Source organism: Carassius gibelio, chromosome A18, assembly GCF_023724105.1.
Source record: "Carassius gibelio isolate Cgi1373 ecotype wild population from Czech Republic chromosome A18, carGib1.2-hapl.c, whole genome shotgun sequence".
NCBI classification, from domain to species: domain Eukaryota; kingdom Metazoa; phylum Chordata; class Actinopteri; order Cypriniformes; family Cyprinidae; genus Carassius; species Carassius gibelio.
The window spans coordinates 4,962,944-4,987,676 of record NC_068388.1 but is presented as its reverse complement, the minus strand read 5'-3'; the positions used below and the strand labels follow the sequence as shown (position 1 = coordinate 4,987,676).

At 36.4% G+C, this 24,733-nt stretch overlaps 1 protein-coding gene across 1 annotated transcript in view; it reads right to left on the bottom strand.

Annotated features, from left to right (window-relative positions):
- LOC127933897 (semaphorin-3E-like) overlaps positions 1–17,652 on the bottom strand; it is a 41,395-nt gene extending 23,743 nt beyond the window's left edge. Inside the window, exons 1-2 of the mRNA XM_052531006.1 lie at positions 17,229–17,652; positions 467–627 (exon numbers count right to left, since the gene is read on the bottom strand). Coding sequence (XP_052386966.1) covers positions 467–627; positions 17,229–17,334 — 267 coding nt within the window. The 5' untranslated portion in view covers positions 17,335–17,652. The remainder of the gene's footprint in view (positions 1–466; positions 628–17,228) is intronic.
- Between the last annotated feature and the right edge of the window lie 7,081 nt (positions 17,653–24,733).

Here is a 24,733-nt window from a genome sequence, read left to right as displayed (position 1 = left end):
TTCTTTTGGCATAAATTATGGGTGACATTCTGGTATTTCTACAGTACAATGCAATCAATAACCAAAAATGCCTGCTTTTGCATGATGCTCCGTCCATGCCAAGCACAACATAAAATAAGTATTAACTGCATACTTAATACAGAATTGCTAGATACTTCAACAGTAATGAGAGTTTCAAGGATTTGTGACTGTTTGTGAATTTAAGGGGGACAGATTGTTACAATACAATCTCTGGGTTCTACTTTTGTAGGAGTAGAAGTATTTTGTAGAAGTAAGTGTGAAGTTATCCTGAGATTTATTTAGCAACAGACGTAAATTGCTTTGAGCATCATACTGTCATGTGCCAAATGAGATGATAAACTGTTCCACACATGCGCGCACACACACACACACACACACACACTGATGGCAATGCTGGGCAGACATTATGCCCAGATTATAAGAACTGCTACGTAAATGAACAAACCTTTTGGTGAGGGGCAGTGATGTTCTCCAGATTGAGAGAGTACAGGATGTCCTTTCCTCCGATGAAAAGCCTTTCCTGAGTCTCATCCAGTAACATACTGTAGTGCTGCAGACGCCCCTCTCCAGACTGGAACACCCTCGTCCTGTTCAGCTCCCATAACTCTACAGACGGAAATTACAAAGCATTTTTATCATCTGAAAATGCTATTTTTGAATAAATAGGTTTAGGGATTTGTTGATGAATATTTTTTGTGGAAACCATAGTACATTCTTTTTTTTTTATAGAACAGCATTTATTTGTAATAGAAAACTTTTGAAACATTAGGAATGTCCCTACCATCACTTTTGATTAATTGTATCTGTCCTTGCTAAATGAAAGTATATATATATAAATATATCCATTGCATTTCTTTCCAGCACAGGGTGAAGTCAGGCCACTGGAACAGGATTAAACTGACCACATATATGACCAAAATCAGACAAAGATGCTTCAGTGAATCGTGATATGAGAGAAATTGTATTATATGATTAATCAATGTATGGGATGTCAATGACTTATGTCAGATTTCCTGATCGTGTTTGCGTGTGTGCATTGGGTTGCTCCGTGGGGAGTTGCCCTCGTAATGGTCTTGACCTTCTGATTTATTCAGCGTGTGTGAGTTGGCCCTCCAGTCATACACACCCAATGATAAAATGTGTTCTTCATTTTAAATGCTCTCTGGTTGCTTTAAAAAAAAAAAATAATGGCACCCTCCCAACACACTCAGATGCAGGCAGATCCATCGATGAGTGTACACACACACACACACCACTGGACGCTGGCTGAGTTCAGTGACACATGGAAAAAGAGACAAATTAAAAGAGAAGTAAAAAAGGAACAATTTAACTAAAAAATTGAAAACTCTCCCATTACTTACTCACTATAAATGAAATTTCCAAACCTGTATGACTTCTTTAATTTAAAAGGATACTCCACCCCAAAATTAAAAACTTACCCCCATGTCGTTCCAAACCCATTAAAGCTTTGTTCGTCTTCGGAACAAAATCTAAGATATTTTGGAGGAAAACCGGGAGCCTTGTGACTTTCCCATTAACTGCCAAGTAAATTAACTTTACCCTGTCAAGGTCCAGAAAAGTATGAAAGACATCATCAGAATACTCCATCTACCATCAGTGGTGCAATCGTAACGTTATAAAGTGACGAGAATAATTTTTGTACACAAAGAAAACAAAAATAACGACTTTATTTAACAATTTGTCCCCTCTGTGTCTCCGCATCACTGTAGCACCATTTTGGAGAACATCCGCTGACTGCTTTTCTGGACCTTGACAGTGTAATTTACTGGACAGTCAATGGGACAGTCACAAACCTCCTGGTTTACATCAAAAAATATCTTAAAAAGTGTTCCGAAGATGAACAAAGCATTTACAGGTTTGGAACAACATGGGGGTAAGTGATTAATGACAACATTTTCATTTTGGGGTGGAGTAACCCTTTACTGTGCTTTTTTTTTTAATGGAATATCCTAACCACTTTTTTCAATATTATGAAAGTGTACAAGGATTGAGGCGTTCAAGCTCCAAAAGGAAAAAAAAATCAACATAAAAATCATAAAAATGCTTCATATAAAGCTTACAATGAAACAAACTGAAATTTAAGAAGCTATAGCTCAATGGAAGGGAAAACCATCATTGAATAATGGCCTAAATTTCACAGTTTTCACCCAAATCTATCACTCCAGTCATTCGCACAAAAGAGCGATCAAAATCTCTCCTCCTGTGTTCCGAATAAGAAAGAAAGTCATACAGGTTTGGAATGAAATGAGGGGGAGTAAATTTTCAATTTTGCGTGAACTAATCCTTTAAAAGAGCCACTTAGAAAGTTGAAGGGCAAAACCATGTAGGTAAAGAAGATAAGGGAAGCAGACAGACAGATAAAGGATAAAACTGGATTACTGAAACGATAGCAGAAGGGATAAAGTGGAAAGTGAACGACAAGGTCAAAGACAGACATACTTTGATCACATTTTAGTGTCTGACAGCAGTTCTTCTGAAAGACACTCAACATGTCTTTTATTATGTTTATGAGTCTTGCGGTTAATATAAATGCCTTAGGATACTCAAAAACATGAAAACAAGCAACACTCACAAAAACACACACCAAAACTTCAGGTTCATTTGGAAGGCAGTCTAATACCTCACTCTGCTCTTTTACAGTGGGGTCTAAAAGCCAAGACAATACTGAAAATCTGGGATTCAAGATCTAAGTTTTAGGAATGATTTTGAAGCATTATGACATAAAATGAAAATGAAAATTTGTATAAAATGTTATATGTCAAAGAAAAAGATGAAAACAATGAAGGAAAAAACAAAGAAGATGAGCAAGACAAAGTTGATGACAACCACTATTATGACAAAGAATACAAGGAAGACCACAAAGACGATGAAGAAAATAATGATAAGATGACAACGAAGAAGAAAGTTTATTATTATTAATAAATTAGCTTAGACAAATGCTAAATAAAAGCATTTTTACTAGTGGTCTCAAATGTTGGACTGGAGTAAGTGTATGTGGAACATATCATATGTTTATTTAGATGTTCATATGGTGTCCTCATGCTGAAAGCCAGTGAAACATTTTCTTCCAAGCTGTTACAAATTACTATCAGTTATAAAGTACCAAGCACCTTACACAACTTGTGGTGCCCATGTGGCATATTGAAAGAACTAAGATTGTGCTAAGGAGAAAAATGAAAAGAATCGCTGAATGCCTTCAGGAATCACTTACAGCTCCATGACCATATATACAGTAAAATAACAAACAAATCGGATGAATAATTTCACATTTCACTCTAATTAATCCAAGGTCTTTGCCCTTGAAGTCTATTTGACCTGTCATTGTGTTTTATTTGCATTCAACTACATCCACTAGACCTCTTTCATTCATTTTGATCATAAGCTTCTTTCTCATTCTAAATCTATGGGTTTGGCCTCTTGTTCATGAAGATAAATGAGACAGATAAAAGAAAGAAAGAAAACCAGACTTGGCTCATGATTTGACTGGCCTCTGTACAATATGTTTTACAGGGATGGTTCATCCACCATAAATATTTAGTTAATATACTCCATTTATCAGCAAAAACCACAATGGTGAGGCATATAGGATCATAATGTTTATAAAGAGACCTAACTTCTAGAATAACCAGCAAATTGCACATGTCCCAACACAAGCTAAAAAAAATCATCCTGGACTCCCAGAGGCAATGAGCATTTTAACCTCTCACCGTTATAAACACAATGCCCCTGATCGGGCAAGGGTCGTACCATTAGACTGTTCAGAGAAGGTGCGTGGGAGGAAATAAAGACAATCATCTAACTGCTGTTATAAATTAAAAACATGAGCAATGTTCCCTTATTATACTCAATGCCTGAATATGTGCGAGTGTGATACTGAGTAACTAACTATAATATAAGGACGGATTTGTTTCTTACAAACACAAATGTTAAGTGATGGACTGGAGTTGTATGGATTTCTTGTTGATCATTTTGATGTTTTTATCAGCAGTTTGAACTCATTTTGCACCCATTCACTGCAGAGAATCCACTGTTGAGGAAGTCGTGTAAAGCTAAATTCCTCCAAATCTGTTCCAATGAAGAATTAAAATCATCTACATCTTGGATCTCTGAGTACACAGCTCAGCATTACTGAATGAATAGCATTTTTCAACAAACTGGTTGAGCAAAAGATTCAACGACTTGCACAAAAAGTCACTTGTTTTGTTCCTGAACTAAGTTTTAAGTTAGTGATTCATACTCCTTTTGTACAAAAGGCGAAATCAATTGTTGCCACCTACTGGCAAAACCACACAGTTTCTGATAAATATCTACCACTAGTATGAAAAACACAAATAAGACTCTCATAATACTGACTGGACAATCAAATTTGGGAAACAGAACTAATGGATAAACAAAAATTTGTGTGTATGTTGTTGGAAAATAATTTATTACGTTTTTTTTTATGCTTATAAGACAAGAAGCGACTGCATTTATTCACTGGAAATGCTGTCAATCCCATTCTCAGGCCTGTCAGCTAATAAAACTGAAAAAGCAGTTATTGAATGTGAAATGACCCAAACTCTCTCTAATCCAAATCCCCATGTGCTGAACTGGCTGTATTTCCCCGTAAGCTAAAATAAAGACCTGTTTCCTCTGCCTAAGTTATCTGAACCTCAGCTGGGGTGAGCAGGTCTAAGGAAGTGCCAATTCTCCCTAAAGAGGACTTTGGAGGCTGAAAGATTCCAGAAATATGGAGAGCTGATACGCTGATTGCGGATGTGGCTGTCTACTCCCTTTGCTAAGGGGCTATCAGCTATCGGAGATAGGGAAGTGCTTTCATCCTAGGAAGGGAAAGAGCTTCCTTCTTTCATCTGTCACTCTGAGTTCCCCATCTTTTGTCCAACAGGAAAGGTCATTTTAAAGGGCCCCACGATGGATGGACTTGACATAAATCATATTTTTCTTCATTGTCGTATAAGGTGAACTTGTCTGTTCGAACCGGGGTCCATTTCATTTCAGTCAACAAGGAGACAAAAAGACAAAGCTAATTATAATAAAAGATCTGATTCTGAGCAGAAGACCGATAGACTCTTGTCCTCAAACATAAGCATATTGACTGCGTTAACCTATGCATTAACATGTATATATTACCATGCAGAGGCATAAAAATCTAAAGTTGTGAAGCCTGAACATAATCCAATCCACCATATTTAAAATAATTATTCCCTAACAAACTCAACAGCTTGTTAAACATTAGTTTCTGCTGCTCTGAAATGGTGAAGGTTTTTGGTTTAGATATGAAGCCCGGAGGGGTTTGTTTCTTGTGGGTGGACTGGAATGGAGATGTTTCGGTGTGGCCTTGTAAAGGTAATATGACTTGGGGGCTTAAATAACATTAAAGGTTCTTACTGCATTGTGTATTATGTACATATAATTTGCTATGACACATGTTGTTTGTACTTTTAATGTACGCTAAATTGCAGCTGTCATACTTCAATGAACCAGTACAGAGGAAGTGAAGCTGGCTAACATCAACCTGCCCTTTGCTCAACAAAACATTGCAGGAGACTGAAAACATGAAATATAGGGGTGAAACAAGACAGATTCTGACTCAGTTTGCACATTCAAGCACCACAGCAGCATCAGACCTTTGATTATCACATTGATGCACTTTATGGATTCAATGTATAGGCACTAACCACATTTAATGACAATATGAAATTATAATGGTTTTTTATATAACACACACACACAATCTTTGCATTGTGTTTGCAGTTGTTTATAAACATTTATCTAGACATTTTATCAGCTAAATATGTCATGGGAAATATCTTATAATCCCATACTCTCATTTTATCTCTATGATGAAACAATGATTCTTTTAGAAATAAAGCACATTGCAAAGAGGTGTTTTGTCTGTGTTTCATGGTATGTGGTTTGAGATTAAAGCTTTTACCAAAGCATTTAAAGCAACAGTGGCAGATTGACTCCACATTTAGATGCAACGCTCAGTTAAGGGTGAAGATATGAGATGAGGAGGACTTAGATGAAGATTATTTCCATAAACAATCTCAGTGATGCTTGGACACTATACACGAGTGAGCAGCTGAAATGGGGGTTTGCTGAATGATAAACCCTTGTGCTGAAGCTTTAAGCGATGGTATAATGTGACCAAAGTCATGGAGTGTGACAGTGGTGGCTCATCGGGTGAGGCACAGACTACGCAACAATTTTGAGGTGAAAAATAGTAATAGTAGCTTACAATTTAATTTTAATGAAATCTCAAGATAATATTTAATGTCTTCATAATGTGTATTTCTTAACTGTAATTTCACCATTGCAAAAAATAAAATATAACTTAAGTTGGAATCCCCTGTGTTTTACCACTGCTGTATTTCATGTGAACGTCTCTGTGGATAGAGAAGTGGAGGGGGAAACACAATCCAAAAACGGAGGTTTTGGCCTCCATTGATAAAAAATTAACCAATCGGCATCAAGTATTTCTATGTGTCAGCAGAGCGGCTATATTTCTTATTTTACAGAGGAGGCTAGCCTCCCTTGGTTTATCAACCAATCAATTTGAATCACCATTGAGATCTCAATGGTGTTGTAATATGTTTGAAAGACTCTGTGGCGCCTATAATGCAGTAAATATAGAGGGACGAGATATTGAATATTTTATCGCAAATACATTTAAAAGGCTCCCATTTGAGCAGCAGTTAAAAAATTAAAATTAAGGAAGACCCATGCCTAATCTGGACATAAAACAATCTTCTTAATGCGTCAGAACGCGCTGCTTTAGAAATGAATAATTTAGCAAAACCGAGTGGCTAACAGGCTCAGTGAACAAACTCATCTTCTGCCATTGTCTTCTATTTGATGAATCAACTGGAGGATTCAATCCATGGACTACGACTGGTTCGAATCTATGAGGAATCTCAGCCAGGCCACTGCCACTGGGGTACTGAGGCATAACAAGCAGGATGTGAAAAACCGTGATCTTTTGAGCAAACTGATCATTGCTGTTCTATATTTGGGCCAACAAGAACATGCATTGTCACAATGAATCTGCTACAAGTAAAAACATTTTGAACTTTCAGAAACCTTTTTAGAGTTTGTCAGCACTTGCAGAGCATCTGAAAACATCCACCGTTTTCAAAGGTACTTCACAATCAATTCATAATGACATAATTGACTGTATAGCCACTGTTGTAAATAATGAAATAGATCAAGTCATGACATTTGTCAAGCATGGTAGCCCATACTCAGAACTGGTGCTCTGCATTTAACCCATCCAAGTGCACAAATACCCCCAGTATGGGCATCTATATATCTAGCACCAGAGAGCAACTGGGGGTGCCTTGCTCAAGGGAACTTCAGCCATGGGTATTGAGGGTGGAAGAGAGTGCTGTTCATTAACTTCCACCCCCACCAAGACTCGAACCTGCAACCTTTGGGTTACAAGTCCAACTCTCATACCATTAGGCCACAGCTGCGCCATGAATGCAGCATGTGAAGGCTGAACATTGTCTTTGACCGAATCGTGACTGAACCAGGCTGGGATAATGATGGGAACGCACAGGCCATGGCGCTCAAACAGAAATTGCAAGATTTCAAGTTCATGTTTCTGCTTGATGTTTTCCGAGCAATTTTTGGACACACCGTTGTTTTGTTCCAGGTTCTCCAAGCTAGATCACTTGATTTGAGATGGTTATTTGACTACATAGATTCGACCCTTAAGTCACTGAAAGCTCTTTGCACTGACAAAACATTCCAAGAAGTATATGAAAACAGTGTCCATGCTGTTGGGCAAGAGGATGGCCGAAGAAAGCGGCACCGTTGCAGCTGGTGAGACTACGAAGAAGGATTTCACTGCAGCGAGCAGAGTAAAGATCTAAGCATCCCTGACTCTTATCGATTTCTATTCTATAAATTATGGATGCAGTTATATGTCAGATGACAGAGATATTTAGCGATATGAAAAGTCTGAATTTTTTTGACTTCTGTACTTTTCTGCATTTGTGTATTTTGCTAAACCAAAGGGGTTCAGAATTGGCCTCACTTTTAAAAGTGTACCCTTTCTTTGACAGTTGGAGGTTGAAAAATGCTTGTGGTCTATGAAGAGATGCATTTCCATAAAGCGCCAATTTAGTGTGCCTCCTCTATTTTAATATCCACGAGCCGACAGTGTGATATCATCTGCTCCCCTTTTTATGGGCCAGGGTCTTTCTGACCTGTCAATCAAGTTAACAAAGACAGAAAGGTATTTTTATTTCAAACATCAGTGATGACTGAAACAACATGCTACTGGTGATTCCACAGTGGCTGAGAAATAAACTTCAATTACCTGCTAGAACACATGATATATTGATACATAACAAATTATCAAATGCACAAACACAAAACATATGTCAGTCATCCAGTAGGGAGGGCTAAGCAGACAGAGGTCAGGTCCTCCTGATGGAACATGCTGTGGACCGTACGAGGCTCACGGACAAACCCATGGAAATCACCAGATTTGGCGTGTCACGAAAAAAAATGGAAACTTCTAACAAGGGAACTATGTTCAAGCAAGTTGCTGTCCATGCAGTACATGCACAATAGAAGAATGATTGTGCTTAGCAAGGCAAAATATATTATATTACAAGCTACAGTGTCATGGGTTAATGAAAATGACTTGCTAATAAAGATGCCAAACACAGACATTTAGAACTTTAATCCATTTCTTATGGTTTGATGTATAGAAGTGTTGGTTGTTTAAACTATCAAAAAATAGCCATCTAAATCATTACGTAAAATATATTTTACATATATATTGTACTTTAGCAAGTTCAAATTATAAATTTCAAACGATCTTAGTAAATATAAGCAATTGTTACATGTGTTGCTTGTGTTATGCAGTTTATGGAATCAGCAATAAAGAAAATTAAATCATTTACTGTTGTATACTAATTATTTCCTAAAGTGCTTGGGACAAAAATCGTAAAGATAAAAATAAAGAATTACAAATAAATAAATATAAGCCTATGCACCTGTTACATTAATGTAATGCCAGGTGAGTCAGCCTTCACACAGTATTTTAAAATACATGTGTGATTAAAAGAAAACCACTCTCAGCCTTTCTACTGGAAACAGGATTTCTACAGGATGAGTTTTTCACTTTTTAACCTCAACCATCTGAATGTTTCATTAAGATACTCGTTCAGTTCAATGTCTCGGCATGTACGGAGATAAACACACATTTTAAGTGGTATCCTTTGAAAACAAACTGAGGAGCTTTCCATGGTTTTATTTCCTATAATTTTCTCCCACCTGGAATAACCGCTCATGTTTAAAAGCTGCCAAACTCTCATAAAACACAAGTGTTGAATACATTAAGGCCTGTCGCTCACTCACTTCATGAAGAAAAGAAAAAAAAAACTTTTCAACATCCCAAAGCCGATGGGTTGAAAGACGGCAAAGATTCTTTAACCTTGACTGAGCCTTGGACAACATGAGAGCAAAATGTACTACTTACTTATTTAAATAACAATAAACCTTGACATTTACAGTATACATCATAATTCTTGGACTGTCAGTCATAGTAGATTAAACCTGACTAAGTAGATCTCCTGAGTAATGCCACATCGTAATTCACTAACAGATATAAGACGATTAGCTCTACTCCAACGTCCTCCCTCAAGAACTGCCACAAATACCTCAAGTGAAAAGTCTGTAGAGGATTACTGAGTGCCAAAAAAGAGGTCAACTTTCAACCAAAGTTCAGGAGTATGAAATCATTTATGGAACCTATGTTTCTCTGTGGATTAAGAGGAACAGTAGTTTGAAAGCTTTTCAGGATGACAGAAAATTACACTATCTTCACAAAGTCATTGCGTCTCGCCTCTAAAATGAATGTCAAATGGACACAAAGTGAGGGAATGAATACAAAGAGCATGAAGGACAGAGAAATTCCAAACGACAACCTTAAACTGCCTTCACTGGAGTACAATATATCAAAGATAAGAGTGTGTCACATAGACCGCCAATCTTCAACGTTTGATGAAATTCCAAACCATTGTTTTATTGAAAATGGATGTTCGGGCTGTTTGATGTGGAGAAACAAGCTGATTGATGGATACATTGTGAATTACCTGACATTGGAGATCTGTCATTGACCAGAGAACAATGTGCATTCACTAAAGCCACTTTAAGTCAAGGAAACCATTGTTTTCTGGGGCCATTTGTTGAGCTGCTGTCCTGCGCTGATTGTACTGACTGTAAAGTTTATTAAAACCCAGGATTTCTTCCTTCCTGTCCTGCCGCCTTTGAAGAACCCGTCTCCATGAAGACCCTTATGATGTTAGAAAGGAAATTATGGGTTTATTGGGTAAACAGACCTTTCGTAACTATCAGGAGAAATACTGAGAAAGACACAGTGAGAGGTAGGAAGAAGCAAGAACAGACCAAAGCAAGAACAAACGTTTTAAAGAACATCATTAATAATTACGCAATGACTTGCGGGCCAGCAAATCACAGGCAGCACTATCTGGATACAATGACTGGGTGATGAAACAGCAGGAGGTTTGCTTGTATAAGTCCTTCTTCTTTCATGTGCTGTGGACCCAAAGCAAAATTTGCATTTGGAATAACAGAATGGTCAATATTACATATCATTTAAGGCTTTTTGTAAAAGTTCTATTTTTTCATACAAAAGAAGTCAATATTGTAACGATTCGCGACCAGTGAAAACACAAGGAGAGCAAGAGATCCAATCGCAGATGTTTATTGTATAGGGTAATCCAAATGGTGGTCAAACATAAGCCAGGGTCAAAACCAATACAGCAGTCCAAAACAAACAAGGAAGGGAACAGGAAAGGGAAGGAACGGGAACTCGGAGGACGAGAAGATGAGGAAGGAACTCGGAATACGAGAAGGCTGGTATACGAATGGTAAGGACTCCATACAAACAACAGGGAAAGACTGGTATTTATAAGGAGGCTAATGACAATAGATTCCCTGCACCTGGTGCAATTAACTGGAGTGCAATTACTGTGAAGACAGGACCGGACTAGAGAAATTCTAAGGTGTTTCTCAATGTCAAGGAAGGATCCTCGGAAGCCAGTATTTCGAGGATGCTACGTCATCGACATCCGTCGAAGGACTGTTCCAATGTCGAGGATCCTCGGAATTTCATCCAAGGACTGAGTCCTTCGTTCGAAGAATATCCCATACACAGGAAAGGATGCACATGTGTATCCTTCGCGCTCTTCGCGCTCTTCTCGCTCTCAAATCACCCACAATCCTATGCGAGCAGCTTTGCAATCTAACGTTAGTTCAAAAATTAAAAAATGTCGAACATTAACATAGTCGGAGCGTTAACGGTTTTTATTTACTTTACCAAACATTTGTTATAACTGTAGTAAATATAAGTAAAGTTTGACGTTTAAATGCCAGTACAATATTGTAAATTATACAAATCGTTAACTGAACCGGACCTGTCATTTAACAATTGGTTGTGTCAACGGCATTTATTTTATAAGTTAAGTTGTTCAAAGTAATTTAATGATACCATTCACAGCGTTATTCAAACGGACCTTTTCACTGACGTAATGACGCAATTATGTGCACTTGCTAGCCTGTTCCATTTACGTGTTCTCCGTATGCTAAAGAGGACTCTCAACTAGCCTCTGAAGGAAGTGACTTGGAAGGATCAGTCCTTCCAAGGAAGTATCCTTGACATTGAGAAACGCCTCTAGTGCCTATAGTGAAGTGCCTAAGGGGAAGTGAGCCCACTAGTGGACACCCAGGGAAACAGAGACTGGACAGCGTGACAAATATTGTCTAATTTTGTTTGGACCACAATGTTCAGACCCACTTTATATTAAGTGGCCTTAACTACTATGTACTTACATTTTAATTAATAATTTAGTACAATGTACTTATTCTGTACATACATGTTTTTACATTGTACTTATATTAAAAAAAAAACTACATGTAATTGCATCTGTATTTAATTTCTGTAATTACATTTATAATTACACTGTTGACCCATACTTTACACCTTAACCCACCCTTAAACTTACCCATACCTCCAACCCTCTCCCTAACCTTACCCCTGTCCCACCTCAATAGCAGCAAAAGTGTTTTACAAAACAATATGAACACAATAAGTACATTGTACTTATTTTTTTTTTATGTAAGTACATAGTAGTTAAGGCCACCTAACATAAAGTGGGACCCAATGTTCTTCAGAATATCTTCAAAATATTCTATATTTTTCAGAAGTCAGTCAGTCATACAGGGTTGGAATGTCATGAAAGTGAGTAAATTAAAAAAAAAATGTGAAAAAAAAAACCATAAAATAATAATTGTAGTGTTGTAAAAATTGTATTGTGAATTATCCCTGTGGTCAGCATCTGTTCCAGCCCACCTCCAAATAGTTTCAGTTATCTGATCGCAATCTAATGAGGGAAAACACATGTTTATGACAGATGTAAAGTACATGAAAACCTTCATATGAAATCATGTGGATTGGTAATATAAAAAATAATGTTAAAAATATTAAACACAGACCTTTGTCTTCCTTTCTAAAAGCCAAAAGCTCTGTAAAACAAATCCCAAGGCTGAATTGAAAACTTAAAGATCATGTTCTCCAGCAAAAGGTGATGAAAAACCAATTTAGGGTGTTCAAACTGCGATTAGTCGTTTAGTGATGACTGACGATGGAAAATCTAATATAGCTTGTTATTATAGACCACATAACATGGCGAAACTGAAGTATGTTACCTATTTGACTACTAAAGTGTCAGATAGCTAAAAATATGTCTCTTTTCTCACATTTATATTGATGTAGGGGGCTAACATGTTATATGTTTGGGTTGTTTAAAAAAAAAACTCATGTATGCTAGGGACAACTGGAGGTCCGTGAGGATTTGTATGTTCGAATGACTATAGATTCGGGATAAGAAATTGACACTCTTTATAAGTAGCTGGGACAAGGGCTAAAAGTTCTAGAGAGCTTTTGGAGGGCTCCTTGTTGACATTTTACAAGGTGTAACTGTCCAGTAATACCAGACCAAAGCCAGCATGGTTTATTTATACAAGTTAATGCACGAAACTCAAACTCTGTCTTAACAGCATGACATTACCTCAAACCGGGGTCAGACACTCCAAAACCAGTTGGAAGTGTTTTGAAATAATGTTTAGAGTAGATTGAAACCGAATTCACTCTCGAATAAATATACAACTCTTGCAGATCATGTGCTTAACATGCTGCCCCTCGGACCCTGCGGTAGGGAAGAACGTACAATCGCACCACTAAAGCCCCTTTCACACTGCGATTCTGGCAAAAACGTGGGTAAAGTGTTCCAGCAATTGTTCCCGGGTCGCTAGATTTTGCACTTTCACACTACCAGTGATTACCCGGCATATGTGCGTGCTTTCACACACAACCCGTAAAGGTCCTGTAACGACACGTGACATCAGGGCGTGACGTGTAATGTACGAGTTGAAAACATTAGGCACATTATACTTTCACTTAAGCTGGTGAAACGATCTCGGCGTCAGCGCAGAAAGTGAGGAACTACCTGATCTCTGCTACATTACAGTTTGCACATATTTTTTTTCGCGAACGTTGATGTTACTTCAAAAATCTATGATACAGCATTAGATCTGGCTTTTGTTCACACAGCGCTCGTCCCGGGATTGTTAATAGGTCCCCGACCTGGGTTCAATGTCGGAATCAATCCCAGGACGTGTTTGCTTTCACACAGAAGGCGAGCCGGCAATGTTCAGGCAATTTGCTTGGTCCGACGTGCAGTGTGAAAGGGTCTTAAATAATTTGGCCTCACTATCCGATTCTCTTACATATACCTGCATATAATCAAGGTGGCCATAAAACTCAGAATACACCATTGGGATGCAGCTGACAATTTTCATGCCTGAAATCATGGCAGCGTTATTCTCCCTCATAAACAAACTCTTTTACCAAGTTGTAGCTCCTACTGATTAAACCAATTTCAATCACAATCTCTTAACTCCCACTTTTGTTGTTTTTAGCCTGATTAAACCCTCAAAACCATTTAAAAATAAATATCAAATATACAACCACCTACACAATCACACCCAAACACCTACAAACCAGCTGAATGAGTTGTTGCTTCAGCTGTTAGACAACGAAGCCAAAACAGGGCATTTTGAAATAAGATTCCTTTACACCTAATTAACATTTGCTATAGCTATTTTTTTATTTATTTAAGCAAAGCTTAAATATCAAACCAAATCAAAGCAGATCAGCACCTTGCCCTTAAATTTGAATTGCAAATACCCCTTTGAACTCCATTTTCCACTTGAATAGCATCCCGCAAATGTTGCAAGATTGAGAGAGAGAAACAAAAAAAAATCACAAGAATAGAATAATCCAGACTTTACATTGTCATTTTATTAGTGTGTGTCAAGCCCTAACCGAGGGTTAATATGCTTACTGAAACAAATTTAGAAGCTTAAAATCACACTGAAACTTTTCAGCCTACACAATTGAAAATGTATTTAATTAAGAAGAAAAGCACTTTGCACTGTAGTAGCTTTTCAATGTAACAAACCAAAATGTAATAACCAGAGCTGCCTGTTCTAGTCAAGCAGGAAACAAAAGTGCATTCATTAAGTCCACAGAGGAGAAAAACCCAAGCTCTATAGATATTGATAAGGATGTAAAATACATTCCACTCAAGCAAACAAAACACAGATTGTTACAAGAAACTGGCTAGGAGAATTCACAAGTCCATAAACAGTACCTTTCGAAAAATAACTATTTTTCACGACATGAAATATGACAAACCAGTCTGTATTATTATCATGTCTGATATACGTACAGTCTCTTCCATCCAAGTTGGTAATTCTTGCCCATAATAAGCTGCAAAAAGGTCAAAGGTTTAGCTACACAAGACTACACAGCAGTAAACAGGACAAGAGAGACCCCACCCCCCATTTACCGTCATTTTTGGGCTACTAACAATATCTGCAGACTAAAAGACTAACTCAGACTCTAAAAAGGAAAACCAGTATTAATACCTAATGCTTTGAACATTTGATTTGAATTACATTTCACTCAGTTTTATAATTAACGTAATGGTAAATTGGGCAGTCAAGTACTATGTCTGGTATAAAGGCAAAAAAAAATTCCCACTCTGGTTAGCACAACACATGCAGCCGCAGGCAGATCAGGGCAATATTTCATTAAATCAACTACTGGTTTTCATTCAAGTTATAATTTAAGACATCTTTCAAATTTAAGAGGAGAATCTCAATGGGTTTAACCACAAGTCAACCTCTTGTGATTGCCTCCAAAGTATACAAAAATGCCTCAACTACCTCAGAGGTCTCTAAGTTATTCAAAATTTAAAGCATACATGTTTTTCATTCCATAATGATAGGATACAAACAGAAATGTTTCTTCTGCTGAGTAAAGAACACTTTATCAGTCTAGACACGCAGAGAACGAAAAAAAGACACTCAGAAGAACTGTAAATGACAAATAAAAGAGAAAATTATGTCTAAAACAAATCTGAAAAAGTACAAGTAAAAAAAAAATAGTTAATCTAAATGAACAATTCTATGAATATAACAACCTGACACCAATAAAAGACATTTCATGGCAAATCAGGTAGAAAATTTCCCCCTCAAATTCAACCTTAAAAAAAAAAAAAAACGGGAGAAGAATGGGACTGAGAGGATTGGGAAAGACATTCCACATTTTATCTTTGCCTGGGGTAATTTGCCCTGCTGCCAGTCGGTTCCTTCGGCACATGTCAGTCCCAATTCACTTCAGTTTGCCAGCAGCCATGCACTCAACCCACTGAATATGACACTGAGAATCAATATTATGACAAATCTAATGAGAAAAGCCACTCAAACAAACCTCAGTCTAAAACCTTTGGCCAGGGCACATAGTTGTCAGTGTTTTCTCAAAGGAGAAGTGTTGTTTCCATGAGCAGGTTTTACAGATAGCTCATAGATTTACCATGCACTGAAATTCCACAAGGACTCTCGACCATGACCAACAATGGGGTGTGGATTTAATATGACAGTTTCCACAGCATTCTGATCAAAGACGAAGAGTGAGAGGCTTGGGCTATTTTGCTTCGGGCTAGGGAGTTCATCTACAAAGGGTGCCGCCATCTATCCCCAAATTTCACTGTAAACATGCCAATGAGAGACCAGCATAGTAAAAAGAACAGTTGACATTCCTTCAGTGAACCGCTTAAGCTGACAGAAAAGCACATTGTATAAGCTCAACCACCGCAACGGTGAGGAAAAACACAAATAAAAGAGAATCCATATGCATTTATGGCAGGATCTATGACTTCCTCCAAATGTCCATAATCAACTTCATTGTCATTCATTCACACTTTCTAACAGATTAAATATGTAGTACACTCAAAAGCATAAATAAATAAAAAAAAATATTTTCAAATATTTTCAAAAAATATATATTTTGTTATATTGGTATCTATTTTAGACTTTGGTGAATTTGTATAAAATGTAAATTATTTGAGTCAAGATAAAAAAAATAAAAAAAAATTATAATTAAAAAAAAAAAACCTAGCATGAAGGTCCACCCCTAAACCTTATCTTTAGATGTGCTTAAGCAAATAGAAGAAAACATGAAAAAAGTATTGTATAAAATCCTACAAATAGAACAAATTAGATTGTATGAAAGAGATCATACAAAAGTAGATTATAATTAATATCACATGAAATCGTACAAAATGTGATCATATGAAATTGTATGAATTATATTGTACAAAATGTGATTGTACATAATCTTACAAATTAAATTGTACAAATGAGATCATACAAAACTGTGCAAATGAAATTGTATTAAATTGTACAAATGAAATAGTATGAAATTAAAAATGTACCACCATGAGACTGTTTTAATAACTATAAAACAAATGTTAATATTAATGCATATAAATGTAATAATAGCATTAAAAAAATTATTCTAAATTTACTTGTTTAATTCTTTAAGACAACTCTCTATTTTAACAGTGGAAGAAAGTGTTAGAGTGATCAAAATGCTTAACCTGTATGAAGTCATTTGGAAGAGCTGTACTGTCTGGGATGTCCATTTAAAACATAATTTAAGTCTAAAATGATGAGCTTCAGCTTGAGTGAACTTCATGCTCAAGCATTGCACAAACACCAACACACACCTGTTGCCTTACCTTTGTGAGACAGTCGTAATCTTGGATTCACAGTCTTCGCTGACTGAGTTGCAGAGCAGATCCACAGTGTCACGCAAAGCATGAAGGTGCACATGCCCCATGCCATCCTCACGCAAGTCTCACACTGACTCCTTACAATCCACCATGAGCAGCCTCCATTCGCTGACAGAATGAATTGCCGGTTACAGAAAAATTTGCTGTCATTAGAGCAGTGTGCTGAAACTCACTTCAATGACACTTAGGTTGTGTTTTGAGAAGCTTCCAATGTGAATAAAGTGTTTAAACCATGCGCAACGCTGTGACTCGACCCTGGCTGACTGTTCCTGTCACTCTTACCACAGGCGATGGATTCCTTAAACTCATAAGAATGTGTGAGTGCAAGCGTGTGTCAGACAACAAGCGCACTGATCTGAGAGCCTCCACCTCCTCTAATGAGAAGAAGCCTCCTTTCTCTCCCCTCTCTCTCTCTCTCTCTCTCTCTCTCTCTCTCTCTCTCCTGTCTCTTTAAAATACTGCCCTTCCACGTGCCAGCCTTCTCTCCCTTCCTGACTGCTTCAACTCCCCTGCCGCACACATGGACAACAGCCAAAAACTCTCATCCACCCCCACCCTTCTCTTTCACTCTCTTAGTTCCACCCTTGCGTTCTCCTCTATTTATGACATACTTTTGTTCTCATCTTATGGATCGTGTTTACATGAAACTAAAAATTATAACTAATATTGAAATCTGGTCATATTGTGGTTACTGCAACTGCAGTTGGACAATGTAAGACATTTCGGGAAATCTGAATAAGACAGCTGGCAAATGATTTAATTAATCAGAAATCTGTGTCATATAAACACTTCTTCCCCAGAATATCCACATATAATATATTTATTCATGCACATGTCCAAATGAAAGTAATTGTGCTAGATTTGTGGGGGAAAAAATAAACATTTTTAAAGTCAAGTCAAAGAAATAATGTTTGGAGTAAGAAAGAAACATTTTTTTTTTCCAAACAATTAAATATATGAAAATAGAGATTTACGAGATTTAATTCACAGTATAGAAAAAATGAAACTTCTGTTGAAAAGCCTGTGGAAATGATTATATTTTGAAGTCCACTGACTTTCACTGATGACAGAATTTACATTTTTGGTGAAATATATCTTTAAATAAGACCATGAGTTTAAAATTGAGTGGAATTGCTAAAAAAAATAATTACATTTATATTAATTAAATATGAATGCCAGTATTTCCTTTATGTCCTTAAAATAATATTATATTGGTAAAGAATATTATACTTTAAGCAACAGCCACTGACCAAATGGAACCGACATTCAAGACTGGGACCAAATCTTTGCATCATATCACTGTACATTATTTGTTTATTATATATTTGACACTTTCTCTTTCAGTAGCTCGCTTTGTCTTTCTGTGCAGTAGCAGTTATCCTAATAAAAATTCTGGATTTTACTAAATAAATAAAATTAATTTCTCATCCTCGTTCTTTCTCTCTTATTTAAACATATTAATTTAAAGCAGGGATCCCAAGTACTTTTCCTTGAAAATATATGTTCAACCAACAAATCAAAGCACCTGAATATCCCTCTTTATAGCAGCTGTACTTGATCAAATTTATAACTGGCACAAGTGGCAATAGTGTATTTTGATTTTGATTAGCTTTATCCAATATGTATATGTTAAGGAGCAGTCATGTTAAAGGAACACTCATTTTGCCGTCCTTTACACAGTAATTACCTAATTATGACACAAACATCTAAAAAAAAACACAGTATGAATACAAACCAGCAGTTGCAGTAGGATGGGGGAGTAACTAAACTCGGGTTCGAACCTGGCAAACATAAGTACCCTTACAGATTCCATCTGGTTGTGTTCGAATATTATACACATTAGTTTGCCAAAAGAAGATGAAAATTAAGGACAGAAGTCAGATCAGATGTGCACTCATTCATGTAAACCACCAATGAAAAATGAGAGGGAGCACTCATGCTCTGATCATGACCAAACAAACAATTCACAGCGCAGATCTTGAGCTTTGGTGGCAATCACTTTCATCTGCTCCTGCGATTACGCAGCCTAATGCTGCATTCATTAGAGCAGCTCTGTGTTCACCAATGATTATTTTTGTGAGCACCATTAAACTGTACTTAACTTACTGTACTTCTCTTTCAAGCTCCTTTTCTTTGTCATTCTCACTTCTACACATCCCTCTTAGTTTGAGTTCCTCCAGCCTGTGACTGATGTGAAGTACTTGATCAGACCTTCAGCACTTAGATCAACTAAAAGGTTATCTCATTCGCCTGTCATCTCAGAAGAAATGAGGTCACTCTGTGTTATTTCGTAAACCAATGGCAGCTGATCCTTGTTAAATTCTGAGATGATCTCATTCTATGTTCACATATGGCATGCTGGTTGTGCTTGTTGAATCGGGTGACATCATATTGCTTTGTAAATACTCTACTGGACCTCTAACTTTTTATTCCTCATTTAAAAGTGATTCAAAAAACCTTTCCCGTTCAAACAACACCACACTGTTAGTACTCATTAAAAATCCGTTTATCCTCATCTGTAGAAAATACAGTACTTGGCCACAAAATTCAGAAAAACACTTTAGCTTATAACTCAAAAATCTGTATAATTATAGTTTAGACCAAAAACAGCGTAAACCAGTCGTTAATATTGTTATATTTTAATAGCAAACTCAAAAATAAATAAATAAATAAATAAACTTGGATAAAAATAAAATTTGCCAAATTTCTGCCAAAATATATGAAGATAGCAAGAATTTGTGAAAAATATAGATTTCTTTTTTTTTTTTTTTTTTTTTTTTTTACAAATCATTAAATAGGACCAACATACAAGGACAGTTCTTTTTTCTGAGCAACAATTTCTGAACAATTTCTGAAAAAACTTTTTTTGTAGCTTAGTTTCTACAAATAGTCTATGAAAAACTGAGATGTAAATTTTGATTTTTGCTGAATTCCTATATACTGTAACATGAAAAAAAAAAATTTACTAGCAATTTGAGTGAAGAAAAAACAAGTGAGATAAATGGCAAGTTGCACATCAAACATATGTTTCTTGTCAAACATAGTCCAATAATCAGTGTTATTCACAATTTAGACAAATTATTTGTACTACACTTTAAAAATGATTTTTCAATTTCAGTAGTGCAAACAAAGACATTCTCATCTTACTATTCCATAGGGCGATTGCATCAGAATAAAAATGGCAAGGCTATTGAACAATGACTAATTGGTTCCTTTTGAATACAATCAGCATGAAAACCCAGTGTGAGTGAGTGTGTCATGTGTAGAGTTGCATTCTGCCATTTGAACATCATTGGCTGTGTTTCAGTCTTGTGAATGAGTTGATACATGTCAGTCACCATCTGCCTGCTGCCCATTCCCCTAACCTTTCATTATCCACTTCTTTCACATTTTCTTTTCTAATAACAGCTATCTGGTATACTGACAGTCACCCTACAATCTCCAGCTGAATGAGAGACAGAAAAATAGAGTGAAGGCTTTTGGCAGCTGTGCCAGTCCAAAAGGAAGTCATCAGCAATCAGTCTGCTAGTGCCAGTATGTTTGACACCCCATTATACTGATATAGTATACTATACAGTATTGCTTTATATCTCTCCAGTCATACATTTTCTTGGGACACATGTCTTTTTCTTAGATTAGCTGAAGAAAAAATGTGGATGACTCACTACCACTGATTTTAATTGACGCAGCATTTCAAACGATCATTTGTAATATAAAGAGATATAAAAACAGACTAAGATGTGCTTCATAAATTCAAACAGATAAGTGGGACATTTTATTAAGGTGACTAAATTAAGTTACAAACACAAAGGATTTTTAAAAACAGTGACATTACAAGGGTCTTAAATTCTCCCACTTCCCTGGAGAAAAGGGAATGTTCAGAGTTCAGTGCAAATACTGCATTTGTGGCATAATGTCATTACAACAATTAATTTCCACCTGTGTTGTTAGTGTGAACTAAAACTGAGATTACAATTAAACAATTAAACATTTTGGGTCATTTAAATATAGCTTAAACAAATACATTTGTGCTGTGGATTTAACCCATCCAAAGTGCACACACACACACACACACCATGAACACACACCCGGAGCAGTGGGCAGCCATTTATGCTGCAGAAGTACCCGGGGAGCAGTTGGGGGTTCAGTGCCTTGCTCAAGGGCACCTCAGTCGTGGTATTGAAGGTGAAGAGAGCACTGTACATTCACTCCCCCCACCTCACAATTCCTGCCGGCTCAAGACTCGAACAGGCAAACCTTTGGATTATGAGTCTGAATCGCTAACCATTAAGCCATGAATTCCCCAATGAATACTGTAAACATGTGAAATAATACTAAAATAGCACACTTGTATATATACTATATATATATATATATTTTAGTTATGTTAGTTTAATGTTTAAATAATTCAAATAGCTTTACATCTCAAATAATACATTTATTTTTAACATTAATGTTAGTGCATTTTTTAAAATAAGAATTTTTTTACACATTTACTCCAATATTTGTCCCTCTTCATTTCCCTTGCAAATACCTTTTTTCCCCTATTGTAGAATTTTCTCAGAGTTATAAATGAGATATTTTAAGACATTTCTTTTGTGATGTTTCTCTCCTTTAAGCCATAGTGTATTTCCAGCTCATAAACTTGACCTTCTCTTAATCTGTCGATCACAAAGATCTTTCTCCAAGTATAACCCAGGAAAGTTTTTCGCAGAGCCCTTTTAAACCCCCCTTCAACATCTCCTGTCAGACCAGACGGCTTGCTGTGTGAAAAAAGACAGTTTAATTCTGTGTTAATATCAGAGATTTGTTTCCCATTGACCTTGTCTGGAGCCGCTGCTTTCATGATTCACACAGTAGTGAAAATATTTTCTCTAATGTAAATGCTATGAAAACATCCTCCACCAGCAGACAGCCATACCACAGAGGTGGGAGGAGCGCGCTGACAGGGTGAAACATGCACCCCGTAATGAAAACACATGGACGAGAGACTGACGGCTCAATAGGGGTGCTAGTCTATGGCCTGCAACAAAAGCTCTGTTCATCTTCAGAGTGAATTTCACTCTTCATCTAGTTTACACAGGTGTGCATCACATGTACTCTTTGACACATGCATTCACAATATATCACAAAACATTATGCATACTTGAATTATTTGCATTAACTCATATTATAGCATTGTCTAATTGATTCAACAATTGCACAGCTTTGAAGATCCAAATTTTTGGTTGTAATACAGCTGCATATCACTTTACATTTTTGTCGTAAAGTTTGTCTTGTCAATTAAATTTTTTACTCAAATTATTACACCTTTTTTTTATTATTAAAAAAAATAATAATAAAAAAAAAAAAATATATATATATATATATATATATATATATTTTTTTTTTTATTATTATTATTTTTTTTAATAATAAAAAAAAGGTTTAATAATTTGAGTAAAAAATTTATCAAATATGACCTAAACATTTTCTTGAAAGGTTTTGTGAGAATCATCCCATATAATCAATGGACCATTGAATTATTGAAAATGTAATGCACACCGTAACATGCCACTCTGACGTGAAGCATCTATTGTCAGTTATTCCTTACATTATCAACATGGCAGTCTGCATAAAGAAAACACTGATCAAAGACAATCCCTCAATGCAAGTCTTTGATTCAAGGCTTTCAAAGGTCTTGAATGGCGAAAATCACTTGTTTGAGAGAAGTATGGAAATTCACACATGGAGAGCCGTAGAGAAATGGATCGGCCATGACCAAGTAGTAGTCTGTTCCCTTAAAAGTTTGAGCGTGTGTCCATCACAATGCCACGGTTGAGCAGGCAGAGCGACTTAAGAGCCTCGAGAGAAAGGCCTCTCTGCTACACTTAACACAGAATGAAGTGCAACTTTCCAGTCAGTACCACAACAAAGCCTTGCTCTGTAGGACCATGGCAGAGCAGAAGATCACTGGCAAGAACATTCTACCATAAAACCCATTTCAGCTGAGGTGATTTCTCAAATGTCAGCAGCTGCAGTCCATTTTCAAAGGTCCAAAATGGCAGGTCCATTTTCAAAAGAAAGCCTGTAAATTGATTTTAACGCAGATGCCTACATGATTCAAACAGTTGATCAGGTATCACTGTTTTAAATAGAACCCTCAGCACTTTTTTCATTAAGGAGATGTTGTTGTTGTTTTAATATCCGCCCACAGCTCCATGAGATTAGATGACCTTCAGAAGACACAACCTCTCTAAAAAAGAAATGAGAGCTTGCCAACGAGGTCTAAGATGTTGGATTTCTGCCTCTCTGACCTAGAATACAACAAGACAGGATTAAAGTAGTATAAAGGTGAATGCTGGAGGCTGATAACACGATTTAGAAGTTAACTAAGTTAACTGTTCTGTACAATCTCATGCTCTGCAGGTCAGTTTTTAGCCGCCTTATGGTAAGACTAAAACATTTAGAGTCTATATTTGTTTTACTTGCATCATGTTATTTACCCATCTTCATCAACTATTAAAATTACAAATTATTTGATGTACAATATTGGCTAACTAAACCACATTCTTAAAGGAATAGTTCACACAAAAATGTAAATTTTGTCCTTATTTACTTCCCATTTTGTTCAAAACTCATATGTCTTTTTTTTCTTCTGTCAGACATAAACAATGAAACAAACAAAAAGATTAATGAAACAGAAAACATATGTGTTTTGGGTCCTGAAAATGCTAACTTTTGAAAACGGTACAAGTTTCTGAAAACGATACCATTGTTGTCTGACTAAAAAAATGCACGTTGTGAAAATGGTGATGCATGCACATGCCCATTACGTGTTCAGTCTGCATGTGCGCATAGAGGAAAGAAGAAGAAGGAGAGAAATTTAAGCCTACATTTAGGACCTTATTTTCCCAGGACGTTTTAGTATATTTTACCTCACAATTCTTACTAGTAAAAAAAAATCTTGATGTTTACCTTTTACCATTTCCATTATTTTAAAAGAGTTTTAGTATCGTTATTTATGCTAACATAAAATACAATTATTAGTTCAATTAAAAATATTTTTCAAAAATGTTATTATTTTTTTGTATTTTATTTTCTTCTGTAAAGCAACACTGTTTCAAGTCAACATAACTAAATGGACCAAAAACACCATAAAAGAACCTTTAAAAAGTACTTCTCCTGACTTTCGTGTTTTAATCTTATAGCCCTATTATAACTGGATCAGAATAGGTTGTTAAGGCCCGTTCACACCAAGGACAACTATAAAGATAAAAATTAAGAGACAGTTCTAGAAATCGGTCTCAATATTAAAGAAAATCAAAGTCCACACCACAGCTATAACGATAAAGGCACAGAGAAACAATATCGTTGGAATCACTTTCAGAACTTTCAGATTTTTTTCCAACTGGTGAACAATAAAAAGATTGACACCCAATCAGAATTAATCCTGCTATAATGAGCTCGAG